The sequence below is a fragment of the Phaethon lepturus genome, unplaced genomic scaffold (genome assembly GCF_000687285.1).
Source record: "Phaethon lepturus isolate BGI_N335 unplaced genomic scaffold, ASM68728v1 scaffold31483, whole genome shotgun sequence".
NCBI classification, from domain to species: Eukaryota; Metazoa; Chordata; class Aves; order Phaethontiformes; family Phaethontidae; genus Phaethon; species Phaethon lepturus.
The window spans coordinates 2,564-17,503 of record NW_010531708.1 but is presented as its reverse complement, the minus strand read 5'-3'; the positions used below and the strand labels follow the sequence as shown (position 1 = coordinate 17,503).

Sequence of the window (14,940 nt, the reverse complement as noted above, 5' to 3'; positions counted from 1 at the left end):
CAGCAGGAAACAGAAAATTACTGTCAGGGTTTAATATATTTAAGGCTGCTTTAAAAATGAGCATGGGAGCTAACATAGTGTAAGAGTTTTACTTGAATATGGTCGGCAGGATATATAGAAATAAATTCTTGTAGTGGTGATGGTAGTAATTTCCTTATGCAGTATGTGGAATATTCTGAATTAGTGGGCTGTGTTGTTAACTATAGAGTAGTGTTATATTGTCTTTGAATGTGAATTTGTTTCTAGTCAATTTGGATGGGAGTTGCTTAAAATTACTTCAGGGATGCATGAAGTTTATGTGCTCTGTTCATGAATTACATTTTTTGTAGGAGCTTTATGTATGTTCTTACTTGTATACTAGGAATTGGTTTGTTAGCTAAGTCCATTAACGTATACTTAGGTGCTTGAGAAAAAGCACGTTTTTCCCTTTTATTAACCGTGTCCAATCACACAATGATGGACTAGAAAATAAAGTGCCGTTGGAGTCTACTACTGTGGGACTAAACTGCTTGTTTGATAGCAGCAAGCAAAATAGACAGTCTGCCTTTCCATCCAGTTGTGCTTCAAAATTTTCTGCTGCTGGCATGAAGTGTTTATTTGTAATTTAGAGGAGTGCTTTAGCAATATTTATATAGGTTAAGTCCTCCCCCGAGTAGTTTTAACAGCATTGTTATTGCTTGAAAGTAGCAGTGCCGTTTGTAGTTAAATCCTGAAAATAGATGTGCTTTGCATGTTTAACCGTTTGCTTCTTCACAGCTCCATCAAGCATGTTGGTGAAAGACGAATACGTTCATGACTACGAGGGGCAGCCGTCACTGTCTTCTGCCGAAGGCCATTCAGTCCAAACCATCCAACACCCACCAAGTAACAGGGCATCTACAGAGCCTTATAGCACCCCAGCCATGTTAGCTCCTACTGAGGCTAGCACTACCAGCACCACTAATTTTCCCAACATTCCTGTGGCTTCAACAAGTAAGATCATCGAGATTATATGAAATATGTTCATATAATAAATACTAAACTATGAAAATGCGAAAGCTTAAAGATGATAACTGATTTTTGCCAAAGTAGATCTTGCATTGGAAATGTGCTGCTGCTACACTACACTGGTAAAGTGTGTGGCAGTATATGATCTAGGCAGTCTCCTAAGTGTTAACATAAGGTTTTAACTTGCAGCGTAATTAGAGTAACTTTTCCTGGTGACCGAGTCTTTTTTCAGTGAGACTGACACTACATGAGCGTTACAAGACTGTTTTGGATATGCCAGAGTTCAGTGATACAATCTTAAAACAGTTGACCACTGACAGAACATTATGGCTATTATTGGACTGCTTGTTGTAGGAATGGAAAAATTTTTATTATTTGATTACAGCAAGCGGGACAACAAACATATACTATAAGGTGGCAGTATTGAGAGGTTTCCAGATGATTCTTTAGTGTTCCACAGCTCACAAAATGAGCCTTTCAGTTTAACCTGATTATTTTTATAGTGGCCCACTGTACTACCAAAGTGACAGCCTTAATTAATATTTTCATGAGTCTGTTGGGGCACTGTGTTGAAGTTTTTCTTACTTTTCTGTGTGTATTTGGTACAAGTGGAAGAGTCTGGTGTACCAACATCAAACTTCACACTTCAACAGGACAGTGAAGCGTTCGCATGTTATGTACGCAACGTCCTGCAGCACTAACATAGGGAGACCATGAAGTTTGGAGTGGTTTTGTATACTTTTCATCACTTTAATATCAAAGACGTGTGAATATAATGGATTTCGTGTTATCACATTTGAATTATGGTGGCATGGTGTTTTGATAATGTTCTTTAATTCTAGCTGACAGCTTTTTTGTAAAACTAATGGTGGTTTTGCCAAGCTGAGATACTAGTCTGTATTTTTCTCCAGCAGAGAAAAAAGGATAAGCAGTTTAATTGTATTGCCTTTGCACAACAGTTTATAGTCAGTAACTTTTTCTCATCAGTGCTATAATTGTCGGAGCCAAATGGACAGGAAAAAAACCCTCGTTTTTAGGTTTTAGTTCAATTTTTCAATGTGTTAAATTCTATTAGCCACACCAGTTTGAGAGTGCAAGTGTACTTGTGAAACTGCTGATCAGTTTAGTGTTAATGGCTGAGCTGAAGCCTTTTAAAATCAAATTCTATTAACCTGTTCTGAAATATCTGTAGTTTTACTTTACAGCTTAGACAATTCTTGAACTATTTATTTGGGATAAAAAAAGCCCCAGCAGCTTTCTCAGAAAGGAGTCCAGTGATGTGTGCAGCTCTATTCCAGCACTATTGTTAAAAATAAAATACTGTTCAGTATGTTTTGGAGGAACATAAATTGAAGCAAGTGTCCTCCTTAGGAACAGTAGTTGTAACATGCTGAAAATAAGCAACTTATTGGACCTGTTGGCCTCTTTGGATTCGTACCAAATCTACTCCAGCTATGCTATATTCAGTAAAACCTGGGACATCTCTTCTTCTTTCCTTTGAAACTGAAAAATGAGATGTGAACAAAGATGCAGTTCTCTGCCCTAAAATATTAAGGGTGTCAGAGTCAAAATTAACTGATGCAGAGCATCTTGCTTCAGGTTTCCTAAGACACTCTGGTGGGTGGAAAAAAAAAAATCCTGAAACCAAACGCGTAGGAACTGTGTATTGCAGTGCCCTTAGTTGGGTGTATTTTCCTACCCAGTAGTGCTGAGCTCTTCTTAATTAAAATTTTGGAACGTTCATGAATAGGTAGTGTGTTCTTTTACCAGGTCAACCTACCAGTATATTGACAGGTAGCCATAGTGATGGACTCTTACAGATTGCTTCAGGGCCTCAGCCAGGAACTCAGCAGAATGGGTTTACAGCTCAGCCAGCTACTTACCATCACAGTGAGTATATACATACGTGCACTCTTCTTAGTTTTCTAAAACCAGTTTCCAAATGTTCAGGAGAAACAGAGGATTAGAAGTGAGATGCGGAGAAACTCCCTTAAAAACCAACCGCTCCTTTCTTTTTCTAGATAGTACTACAACTTGGACTGGAAGTCGGACGGCAGCCTACACACCTACCATACCTCACCACCAGAATGGCCATCTTCAGCATCACCCACCTATGCATCCTGGACATTACTGTAAGTAGTGCAGATTTTCAAATCGCTTACTTTGGTTTTAATTCCATTGAATGCTGGGGGCTTATTTGTGATTATTCTTTCCCCAAAATCCTTTTTTTTGGTTATAGAGCTACCATTACTGTGTTCAGTATATTCTGACAGTTAAATACAAGAGCTTGATAGACTTTGCTCCATTAAAGCAGCAGAAATTAGAAATTCAGATAGCTGTAGTGATACCTTCTATATTACAGATGTCTTACTATACCTAACAAATGAGCATTTCCTTTCTAAACCTCTGTTTCTAAAGCTTTGCAATCTTGTAGTAAATATTTCCTTTGCAGAAAAGGAAGCTGATTCAAAAAGTGTTGTTTGGATATTTTTCTTTCAAAACCTGGAAGTTTATGGCTGGTTTTGTTTTCTAGAAATTTTGAAGTCGTGTCTTAACAATGTAACAGTCCACATTAAACTTTGAAAGATATGTGTCCATGTACACTAGCCAGTTTAAAAGAACTTTTGAAAAGTACTGGCTAATAAAGTGGTTTTGCCACAGCCTGATTCATGAGTACATTTGGCACACAAACTTGAAAATCTTTTTCATCTACAAAATAGGACCACAACCTCCTGTTTTAAGGTATATGGGGTGGGAAGGAAAAAAAAAGTGATCAAACTTATAGTGTGTCTAGCACAGTATATGCATTAGAAGAGTATAGTGCAAAAAACCCCCACCCAAATCAACATTTTTCTAAATTTTGTGGCAAAAAGCTAGAACAATTCTCAGATCACCTGTTTGCAGCAGTCATAGTTAGTGGAGGGGAGAATATACTGTGTGTTGATGTTAGAATGACTTTTCAGCTTGTCTCTATCAAGAAAATTGCGGTTTAGATACAGTTATTAAGTTTTATTATTTTATTCTGTTAGGATCCCACTTCATTTATCATCTTATTGGTTAGAAATACCAGGATGTAAAAACTTTAGTGATGCTGTAGATACTCTATAAATGTTTCTCAGTGCATATATCTTTCCATAATTAATATTTGTAACTGGCTGGTGATACCACACAGAGCTTTTCTTGGCTGCTGCCATTTCTCACTTCAGCAAGTCACATGTTTTGACACCTACCAACGTTGTGCCTGTTTTGACATCTCGTTGCAAAAGCTGCTGTTACTTATAATACTATGTTTAAGTCTTTCCTTCTTGTTCTCTGCTGCCTGTTAGGAGCCTAGTTAGTTTATAAAAGTGGAGAGAATAAACTGACTGTCACCGAGACCGTATTCAGTATTGTTTTTCTGTAGAAAATGGGTTCTCTAGGGCTTTTTTCCATGTTCAGGGAGCGTTTCTAATGGTCAAGTCCACAGCATGCTGGGCAACTTGTTCTGTGATTGATGAAACTAATGAAGTGTGGTTTCTGACAGATTTATATCACATGCCTCTATACAAGGATTCTCTCCTTGCCCAACTTGGGGGCAGATGTGAAGCCCAAGTCCTATTTCTGTTGCATCTCCATGCTACATCTGGTTTCTGCTTTTTCCTGGAGCTGGGTCTGGCTTGAACAGCATGGAGCCTTTCCTCCTGGGATACTAATGGAGCTTTGTGCTCTACTCAACTTCTGAATTTTTAGGAAACCTCTAAGAGTATAATTCTTCTGTGGGCATTTTCCTCCCCTGTCAGATTTGACCAATTGATCCAGAAATTACTGGGGTTTATAGCATCTGACATCCTCACAAGTCTTTTTTTCATAGGAAAACAAATTAAGAAAGAAGACCTTATTTTGACTCGTGTAAAACAAATTGCATGTTTTCTTTTAAAGGGCCAGTTCACAATGAACTTGCATTCCAGCCTCCTATATCAAATCATCCTGGTGAGTAAAATCTAACATGTAATGCTAAGTATTGTGGAAGCCAATGACTTTCTGGTTTGAGTCTGATTTTTTTTTTTTTTTTTTTTTTAATTGAGTGCTCTGCAATTTGTGAGAGATACCTTCAAAAGGGGAGGAAAGAAGGAGAGGAAACATTTTGTGATAAGTCGTCTTTGGAATTCAGACCTGTTTTTTGAAATAGTGATGTGCTCTGTGAACTGAATTTAACCGGGGTGCCCAGGTCAAAAATTGCAACCCTCAAACCCACACTGAGCTGGTTCCTACCCTGGACGTGTCTGAACTCTGAATGTCCTTGATCTTAAACTTTGCAGGGTGCCTGAAGTTGTAGTTGTGGTACAAGCTAGCTCCATTGCAGGTGTGTGGTGGTATTCTGTTTTTAACAACAGCAAGGCTGTTGCCGGCACAGGGAGAGCTGCATAGTTGAAAAGCCTAAAAGTTTAACTTGTTTATTCATTGGCCAGTGACTAAATCAGTACCAGAAATAAAACTGTTGATAATTGCTGGCTGAACTTAACTGTAGCTAAGTTGTATTTCATATTATTTAGTATGTCTTTTTCACCCTCTTCAGTCCTTGAGACATGAGTGTTTATTTGAAGATAAAAAAACTGAAGTGAATTCCAGGCACCTTGGTTTATTCTTTTCTAATAAAACCAGAACAACGGTTTCTTAGAGATAAGTAGGTGTGCTGTTGGATGCCGCAGTTTGTAATGAATAAGTACCACTTAGGGCACTGCGAGAGCTCTCTTTCCTGTTGGCTTATCAGACTGCTCTGTTTAGGTCGTGTCATGGTAGCTCTTCTCCTTCCCCTATTTTGAGTACACTGTAGTGCTGATTTTCTTTGCCCTACCCAGCAAGCTGCTTAAGTGCCAACTGTGTTACCCGTTTGTGGAAACGGGCCCTTATAGTCAGCAAGGGTGCCGAGTCCCTGAAATCCCTTCAGACTTAAGCTTATGGCAACATTAGGTTTTAATGTGTCTGAAGAGAGAAATTCGGTAACGCTGTAAGCACACACAACAAATTGTGCCCAGGACTTGACAAGCCAGTTGCTCGCAGATAGCACACAAGCAGCAGATACACATGTACAAAATCGCTTTGTGTGCAAGGTCTCCTCGCTTACTTGAGTGTTTGGGTTTTGGTAGCATCCTCTAGAGAGTCTGGGTTTCCCTTCCTCCCGTGGTAGCTTCTTCCAAGTACCATCTTTCCTTTGTAGCCAGTTTTTCTTTTTAAAATACTACTAGTTCAAAGCCACCTCTTTGCTATTAAAACATGCCATTTTGTTCTGCTCCCGTGTTTAATACTTCTTTGTTTTATCCCATGCCTGACTTTCTTGTGTGCGGGTGAGAGAAGTATGTGATCTTTGATGTTTTTCCTCCATTGCCCTGCTTTCCAAATCCATCTTTCTTTGCGGGGAGGATAGAGAAAACTGATTTCACCTAGGAGGTAGTTCCTCTTATATCTTAAGCCAAATCTGTTTGAGAGTTAATTTCTATCATCTTAGCCATGAATAGGTGTATATGTATTACTTCGTTATGCTAGGGAAGGACAAAATCAAGCTATAGTCGTAAGGTGCAGGAATGCAGATAGTTTACAAAATCTAACTGGAATTATAAACTCTGTAAGATCATCTGGTATGATCTTAACTACAAAAACCCCTAGCATTGATGTGTGCCCAAATGAGAACAACAAGCCCATGTTCGTTGCAGTATGTAGTATTTTTCTGTGCTAGCAGACACGTCTTTGTCTATCTGAACTTGCTTATGTGAATGCACTGTTACTCTGAATGACAAATGCAGCTGCAGAAGGCTTAATTGATTGTCGGGAATGGGTTTATCAGGGGTTTTTTTGTGCCTTTCAGTCAGTTAATTGTATATATTCTTTAGCTCCAGAATACTGGTGTTCAATCGCATATTTTGAAATGGACGTGCAAGTTGGGGAAACATTTAAGGTCCCTTCAAGCTGTCCAATTGTTACTGTTGATGGATATGTGGATCCTTCTGGAGGAGACCGTTTTTGCCTGGGCCAGCTTTCCAACGTGCATAGAACAGAAGCCATTGAGAGAGCAAGGTATTCTGCAGATCCCAAAAGCTCCAGCTGTCTGTGGTATTTGATAATACTTTGTTTTGCCTCCCTTTGCCTCCTTTGTGCGTGCCTCCCTTTTGAAATTACAAGTATGGTATGCTGCTTTTAACTGAATTAACTATAGCAGAGTATATCTTTCTAGGCCACTACTGTAATGCATTCAAAATGTGAACTGAGTGACAAAAGACCTTCACTGCTTTGCAATAGCACATTGCTTTTCATTGCTTTCAGAGGCTGTGCCTTCAAGGATAAAATTAGCAACTTGTGCCATTATGTATGCAAGCTGAATATTAGCTCTCCACACCACAGAGTGATGTGAGAATAACTGCGATATCTAGGTTTGTCAGAGGAGCAAAGGAAGGTGGATAGCTAGTTGGATTTTCATTCATTCCCACCGTGCGTGTGCTAGGCTTTGATGTGGAAGCATAGAGAACTGAAGCAATCTTGCAGCTTTTTTTTATTCTTTGAAACGAAAAGGAACAAAATGATACCATGTCTTCAGAAAATGTTGCAGTGTGACAATCAAAATGCTAGATTGCTATAACGTGATCCAAATGAACATACAGTTCTGTGTTAAAATGTGGCTTTGTATGTGTACTTGAGTGCCTTTCTGTACTAGAATACTTGGGGGATTTTACACTTCTGAACAGAACTGAATGCGTTTGGTATCCCAGCTCTGTATTGTCAGTGCATTAGTTGCTACTCAAATGTCATTGCTTCTACATTCTATGTTTCCCGTAGATTTTTACATGGTATTACAGATGTTTTTTTGCTTTGCAGATTTTCTGTAACTGTATACTAACTTATACATAAGATAATAACTACAATTTCAAGTCCTTGTAGGAGTGGAGTATAAATTAAGGCACAACAGATGACTGAGTGCTGGAGAATTGTTGATGGTGTATTTAGTAAAGGTCTGATTTATAGTATGTATACACAGGTGCATTGGGACTGTTTTTCTTTTTAAGGTTGCACATAGGTAAAGGGGTGCAGTTGGAGTGCAAAGGAGAAGGTGATGTGTGGGTTAGATGCCTCAGCGACCACGCGGTCTTCGTTCAGAGCTACTACCTGGATCGAGAAGCAGGGCGCGCACCAGGGGATGCCGTTCACAAGATATACCCAAGTGCATACATAAAGGTTGGTTTGATGGGCCTGGATGAAACTTGTGGGGGAAATAGCATACATGTGCTTCTGGTAAATGTTAGGAAAGCTGTGAGACACTGAAATAAATGTAACTTTGCTTTTGATTATCCTTTAAAAAAAACTTTCCATTTGACAGGCCACTAAAGATGGCTTCTTAAAATGACTCTAAACTGAAAGTAACATCTACAAAAGTAACTAATTTTGTATTTTGTCAGAAACAATCTTGGTATCGGTTCTTTGTATTTTTACCCTAGCAGTTTTTTGTATTTCTAGCCTTACAGTTTTAAATTAATTGCTACTAAAATTTTTAGCATAGATTACCCATTTCTTTATTCTGTCTTAAAACAAGAAAAGTTGGGAAAGTATGTATAAATGCAGTAGAAGGCTAAAGTGTGTGTTAATGTGTTATGAACATGAAGTGATCCAAATGTCACAGAAGGTTGCATGGAAACAAAAGTATTTTCAGGAGATTCTTGCTTGGACGTGCCTCTGCCAGGCCTGAAACTTGATGTAGGACAAGTCACACTTGTAAAAAAAAAAATTTGTGAATTAGAGATAAACTGCTTGGAGTTTGCAGTGGGTTGTGTTTTTTTTTTAAATCCTCAGTTTTGCAGGCAGGTTGTGTAATGAAGGTGAGAGAAACCACACTGGCCTCTGTGTACCAGCTTTCTATTAGGAAAACAGAGTTCCTGTATGTATTAATGCCAAGCCTGATCACAAAGATACAAAATGCCACCAACCTGAAACCTAGCTGCTGAAACTTCAGGCCTATCAGTCATGGTATTTCTTTTAAATAGACTAACATTTCAGTAAAGCGGCAAAGAAGAATAAAGTCTGACAAAGTTATGCTTGGCTTCTATTTGTATTTGTATGCCTATTTTCTGGAAATCCTGAGATTTAACTAAAAAGTTGGGATTTCATTGGCCGGTGGTGTCCTTCAGACTTTGATCCTGCAGTCGGTTCTGCACAGGGTACTGCTTTAGCCTGCCCAGCTCAGCCAGGTTCTGGTATTGCCAGTGGTGGTAATGTCCTATGAGAAGAGTCTCTAAGAATCACCTTTAATGGATTATTTCTGTTAGAAATTAAACTAGTCAGGGAAGGTTTGCTCTTACCACAGTGTATGGTGAAGCTGTGGAAGTTGCTCTGGGAGAGCAGAGAGGTCCAGATTATTGGGGATGGAAGTCGAGGAATTCGTTCCTTCATTGATTTCAGTAAGTCCACATAGTTCGATATATGTTATTTTTTTTAAAGGTGTTTGATTTACGCCAATGCCATCGTCAGATGCAACAGCAGGCTGCCACTGCCCAAGCTGCTGCTGCTGCTCAAGCTGCCGCAGTAGCAGGAAACATCCCTGGCCCAGGATCAGTAGGTGGAATAGCCCCAGCCATTAGTAAGTACATTAACTGCTTGGTCTCCTTTCTTTCCCTCATAAGAGCACCCATACACCCACTGCCCCTGCGACAGTACAAATGAACTTGGAATCAGGTAGCAGGATTGGGGCGAGGTGGGGCTGGGGTGGCATTGTGGTAAGTCTGTATTCGTTCACTTTGTACCTGCTCCACACACCAGTTTTCACTCTTAAGTCGTCAGGGGATGTGGGATATAGAAGCAGCTGCTTCTTGTTGTACTGCAATAAGTGTTGCAGTACAACACAAAACATGTTATATAGAAGCTCAAATAGTATAACTCTGTTGCTTTAAACAGGGATACTTTTGGCTGCTTAGACCCAAGTTTGAAAAATGATCTTTGAGATCTAAGCTCGTAAAAAATGTTGCTCAAAACAGTTGGGATTGCTGGGCCACAAAGTCCTTGAGTAGGTTTAGGGAAACTTAAGATTCTTGAGAAGAGGAAGAGGAGAGTGTCAGGTAGGCTAGAGTTTTCTTAGTTACTAAATTCTGGTACTTTTAAAAGTGTGAAGTACTTACATGTCTCAGCCTGCTTTATGTGCCATAGTGTTTGCTGGATTCCTTCTATTGCCAAATGGCTCTTTCCAGCTATCCTATAAATTGCTGAAGGCATTTTGGGGGATGTATTTAACTTCTCTCTTAACCATACTTGTGAGTCAAAGTTTGCCAGCTGTGTTCATCTTTTTATTTTATTAGATGTAAATAGTGTAATTTGCTAACCTGGCTTCCTGCAGGTGATCAGTCTTGAGTGCTTATGCTGAAAACATAGCATTTGGCAAACCTCAAGAATAAGTATTTTTGCCCATATTTCCTAAGTAAGGTTTGCATGTGTTCTATCACATAAGACATCGGGTTTCGTCATGTCCTCTTTATTATAAGGAGTTTTATATTTCAACACCCTTTCAAGATTGCAGAATGATGAAAAATGTAATGGAAGAAATGCAAAATAATTGGTGCGTTCACTATAGCATAGATCTAGCAATCTGGATTGGCCTTGGCGAGAGGAGAGAGGGAATTGTACATGAAGAGCGAGCCAAGCAAACAGGAATGGCTAAACAAACAGATGATAAAGGAGCATGTCTCTGAACACTTACTTGAAAACTCTCCCGTTTAGGTTTATCAGCTGCTGCTGGAATTGGTGTAGATGACCTTCGCCGCTTATGCATACTCAGGATGAGTTTTGTAAAAGGTTGGGGACCTGATTACCCAAGACAGAGCATCAAAGAGACACCGTGCTGGATTGAAATTCACTTACACCGTGCCCTCCAGCTTCTAGATGAAGTACTTCATACCATGCCTATTGCAGACCCGCAACCTTTAGACTGAGATCTCTCTGCTGCACTGCTGTGGGCCATTACATTGTGAGGATGGTGGATTGTAAAATACAATTCTGTTTATAACCTGAAGATATATTTTACTTTTGTTCTGCTTAATCTTCAAAAACCAGGTTTTAAAAATGTGTTTGCCGCCTTGCTCTTAGCAGAAAGAAACTGAACATGCAGAATTTGGATTTCAGTTATTTTCAGAACTTAATTGTCATAGTACATGGCTCAGGGCTTAAAGTGAAAAGTAAACGCCTTATAGAGACTTTACAGTATTGGGTTTGTTCCCTCTGAAACTTTCCTTCTCTATTATGGCATCTTGGTGATAAGCCTCACAGGAGCCTTTTGTATGCAGAATATATATTATATATATATTTATATCTGAAAATTCCTTCTAATAGTTGTAAACATTTACCTTATAGCAACTCTAAAATTCCAACTGATTTGTGATGTTCTTTTTAGGGAACAATAGTTAACAGAAGACTTCTTTATTTTGTTGACTATCTTGTTATGATTTTTCCAGATTAAAACATAGAAGCTGCCAAAAAGTGAAGGATGAGACATACGATGTTGGCATTGATTAAAAATAGCGAGGAAAAGAAATGTGGCTTTTCCTTCACTAGTTTTTAAAAAAAGATATCTTAGATTTTTATTTATATAGACACGTGAGTTTTAAAACACTAAAGGAAATGGAGACTTTCAGTGCTGGCACTCAATTTAAATGTAACATGAAATACCCAGTCTGCAAAGTTGCCACTGAAATTGCATAATGAGTACCTAATGGCAGGAACATATTTTCATAACTACTACTGACTTCTATGATTTTACTCAAGCAAAACTTGGCAGGTATTTTAAAAAGTTGCATGACTCTTTTTACTTGCATATGCCATTAAATCATGTATAATACTACATCAATATTGAGGATCCAGTTTTTGTATCTGTTCACCATTTCCACTCAGGGCAAGATGGCAAACTTGTTTTTATACCTCTTGGTTATTTTAAGCCCTATGCCATCAATGACCGTATCAATTGGCAATGACTTTGTATAGAGAATTTATAGTAGAAAAAAATGCAAATGTATTGACTGTATGACAGATACAATATGTATGCTTTCTCTCTAGTTAATAGTATAAATAAAATTATCAAAACCCTGATTTTTATAAATTTAGTTTGCTTCTATTATGTAATTCTGCACCTTGAAACCATTGATCTTGAGTGATGGATTACTTTCCCTCGCAAGACCAGCAGCAGCAGCCAATAGTGGTAGGAATTTTTGTTGGTTTAAACTTGCCAAGAAGCAAGTCCAGTTTTTCTTTCTTTCAGGGCTTCTCAATAAAAGCATGTCTGAGGTTATCTCTCTTGGCTATTTGATGGGGTACGAAGAAGGGAGCAGGAATTCCTTATTTTTCAGCGTATGTGTGGGGAGTTGGAACTTAGTTAAACCGGCTTAGAAGTACGTAGGCTCCAACCAAAGTCCTTCAAGCGTTGCCAGTTCGGTCTGTCTGCCGTGCTGTGCTGAGCCGACCTGGCAGCACAGCTGTAGTGGTTAACATAAGGAGAAGTCTTGGAGAGATTATTCAAGAAGCTTTTTGCCAAGTTTCTTTGCGTAGTTTCAGGAATCTGTAGAGAGCTGCGACACACAGCGTTTAGGTATTGCTTCCCCGTGTACACTGAAATTCTTACGAAAGAGATCAACAGTCCTTGTTTCTGTCTTAGGCATGGAAGCACAGAAGACAGATGACTTCAGAGTGATGGCCAGAAAGGGATGAGTTTTCTCTGTATTTTTATTGTCTTGCTTTCTTCAGATGAACTTCTAATGAGATCACTTTTTTTTCCTCTTATGTGGCAACTTGATGTTTGGAAAGATAGTATTTGCTTTTCTCAAGGCCTTTAGTTTAAAACCTTTTTCCTTTTTCTCCTAATGATCTAGTTTGTCTGAAAAACAGCCTTCAGATTCTTGAGGAACACTCTCAGTAGAAGATTCTGACTGTATCCTCAGGGAAGCTTATTACCCAGCAGCTCGGTTACGCCTCATCCACAACAGAAAACGTGATTTGGGGGAAGGAATGAAAAGCCTGACTTACACGTTCTTGCCAACCTCCCTGTTGAATTGTCTGCCCTGTTCTTACTGCTGGCCTGGAGGTGCCTTGGCTTTTGGGGAGTGTCCAGCCTTCTGACTGATGAATTGCTTCTAACAGACCGTCCATTTGGTTAGTCCGTGAGCTTACGCCCTATTTAACTTCGCAACTTTGCAAGGCGTTTGTCTTAGTGGATGACTGATCTGTATACGGCTGCTTCGCAGAAAACCCTCTGTACCAGTTGCTTACGTTTCGGTTGTGCCAAACTTTGATAAAATAGTGAACCCCGACTGCCTGTCGGTGTTCTCACCTGTATTACAGTCTGAAAGAATTCAGCTGTTAAGACTAGGGTTTTTTTGCCAATGTGTTGCAAGTCTCCTTAAGTTTCTACCTGCAGTGGATGGTACCTACCAATGTCGTATTTAGATGGCCACAAACGTTCAGAATAGAACAATAAAATAATGTCAGATGAGTTTATCAGAACCAAGAAATCATAGGCTCTACATCAGGAGAAATCTGAAAATTATGTGAGGCAGTAAAAATACTGAAATGGCATTCCTCTTACCCACCAGGCAGTTACCGATAAGATGCAATCGTAACTATTAAAGGGCAAAATGAGGCAATCTCATTCTTTGTTTTTAATATGCCTTTAATTTAATTTTTGTACTTTGATTTCTTATGACGGGGCATAAAAGGCAATCCATAATGGATTGGCAACTGCTCAGCAGCAGCACATTGAACCTTTGACAGTCTTACATTTATGTCTTTTTCTGAGAGTCAAAAAAGAGCTACAGCGACTTGACGGCTGCGACGATCCCCATATGCGCTGTAGGCAGGGTTGTCAGAATCGCGTCTCCTCTTCAGCTCTGAATGTCTCAAAATTGGTGAATTCAACAAGTATTTTTTCCGCTAGCAAGCTCTTGCTTGCGATCCTGTTCCCATGTCTGCTCTGCTTAGTTCTTTTCATGAAGTAATTACCCCTGTGTTTCTCACCCTCAATTACGCACTCCTCAAAAAAAGCATCGTGCTGGAGTACTCTGTAATTTCACTTCGTGTACTGGAGAGCTGGGATTAGTACCGGAAGGTTTGGACTGCTTTAGCTCTGTTACTGTTAGTTTTGAAAGCGAGGGCATTTAAAGTTGACACAGTGGAGGCATTGGAGAGGAAACCTTTTCACTGGAATGGTTGAAAAATACTTAAAAACATTTCTAACAGGAATCCCTTGGAAGGAGCCATAACTGCTAAGCGGTGCTGGTTAGAAACGGTTATTCCTTACATCACTTTTCTGGGCTTGATGAAAACGATGCGCTTAGGGACCTGGGCCCGCGGCTGCGATACCCATCACTGTGCCAACAGTGTACTGAAGACCCGAGGAGTATTCTGGCTGCTTTATAGAGAGGGACCTGAAGTAGAAAGGAGACAGTGGGCTCCCCCAGTCACCAAACAGGTCTGTAGCAGCAGTAGTCGTTGAACCTGTGTCCAACTCCTGTGCCTTACCTTTGAGACCATCTTACTTCTTGTGACACTTCTAAAGACGACAGCGTCCTCTCTGCCTAGCTCAGGAACGACTGCCTCAATTCTTTTACTAGGAACCATTAAAAATTTCCCATGCCAGTGTATATGGGGGGGGCTTCTGCCCCTGAACCCTGCTAATGTTGTTTACGTCTTGATGGTGGTCTTTATTGGGACATCTTTAATCTCTTCTTTGGAGAGTAAGCGCTTTAGAAAGGACTGTCTCCTTGATCTGCATTTTTACTCTGCTACGCAGTGACTGGGATCGCTGGTCATTTTTTTAATGCAACCAGTTAAAGACAGCCAGATGGGTCTTCCTCTAAGTGGGATTCAGACTTCATTTAAGAAATCCTCTTCCCTCCCCCCTTCTCCTGTCAGGCCCCATGCTACTTAACATCTGCTCCATAAAGTTCTAAGATTCTTAGC

The 14,940-nt window shown here is 39.6% G+C and overlaps 1 protein-coding gene across 1 annotated transcript in view; it reads left to right on the top strand.

Moving 5' to 3' along the window:
• The window catches only part of SMAD4 (SMAD family member 4), a 13,556-nt gene extending 2,628 nt beyond the window's left edge, over positions 1 to 10,928 (top strand). Inside the window, exons 4-11 of the mRNA XM_010284649.1 lie at positions 757 to 972; positions 2,758 to 2,877; positions 3,009 to 3,119; positions 4,906 to 4,956; positions 6,855 to 7,038; positions 8,022 to 8,190; positions 9,448 to 9,586; positions 10,717 to 10,928. Coding sequence (XP_010282951.1) covers positions 757 to 972; positions 2,758 to 2,877; positions 3,009 to 3,119; positions 4,906 to 4,956; positions 6,855 to 7,038; positions 8,022 to 8,190; positions 9,448 to 9,586; positions 10,717 to 10,928 — 1,202 coding nt within the window. The remainder of the gene's footprint in view (positions 1 to 756; positions 973 to 2,757; positions 2,878 to 3,008; positions 3,120 to 4,905; positions 4,957 to 6,854; positions 7,039 to 8,021; positions 8,191 to 9,447; positions 9,587 to 10,716) is intronic.
• Positions 10,929 to 14,940: the final 4,012 nt, after the last annotated feature.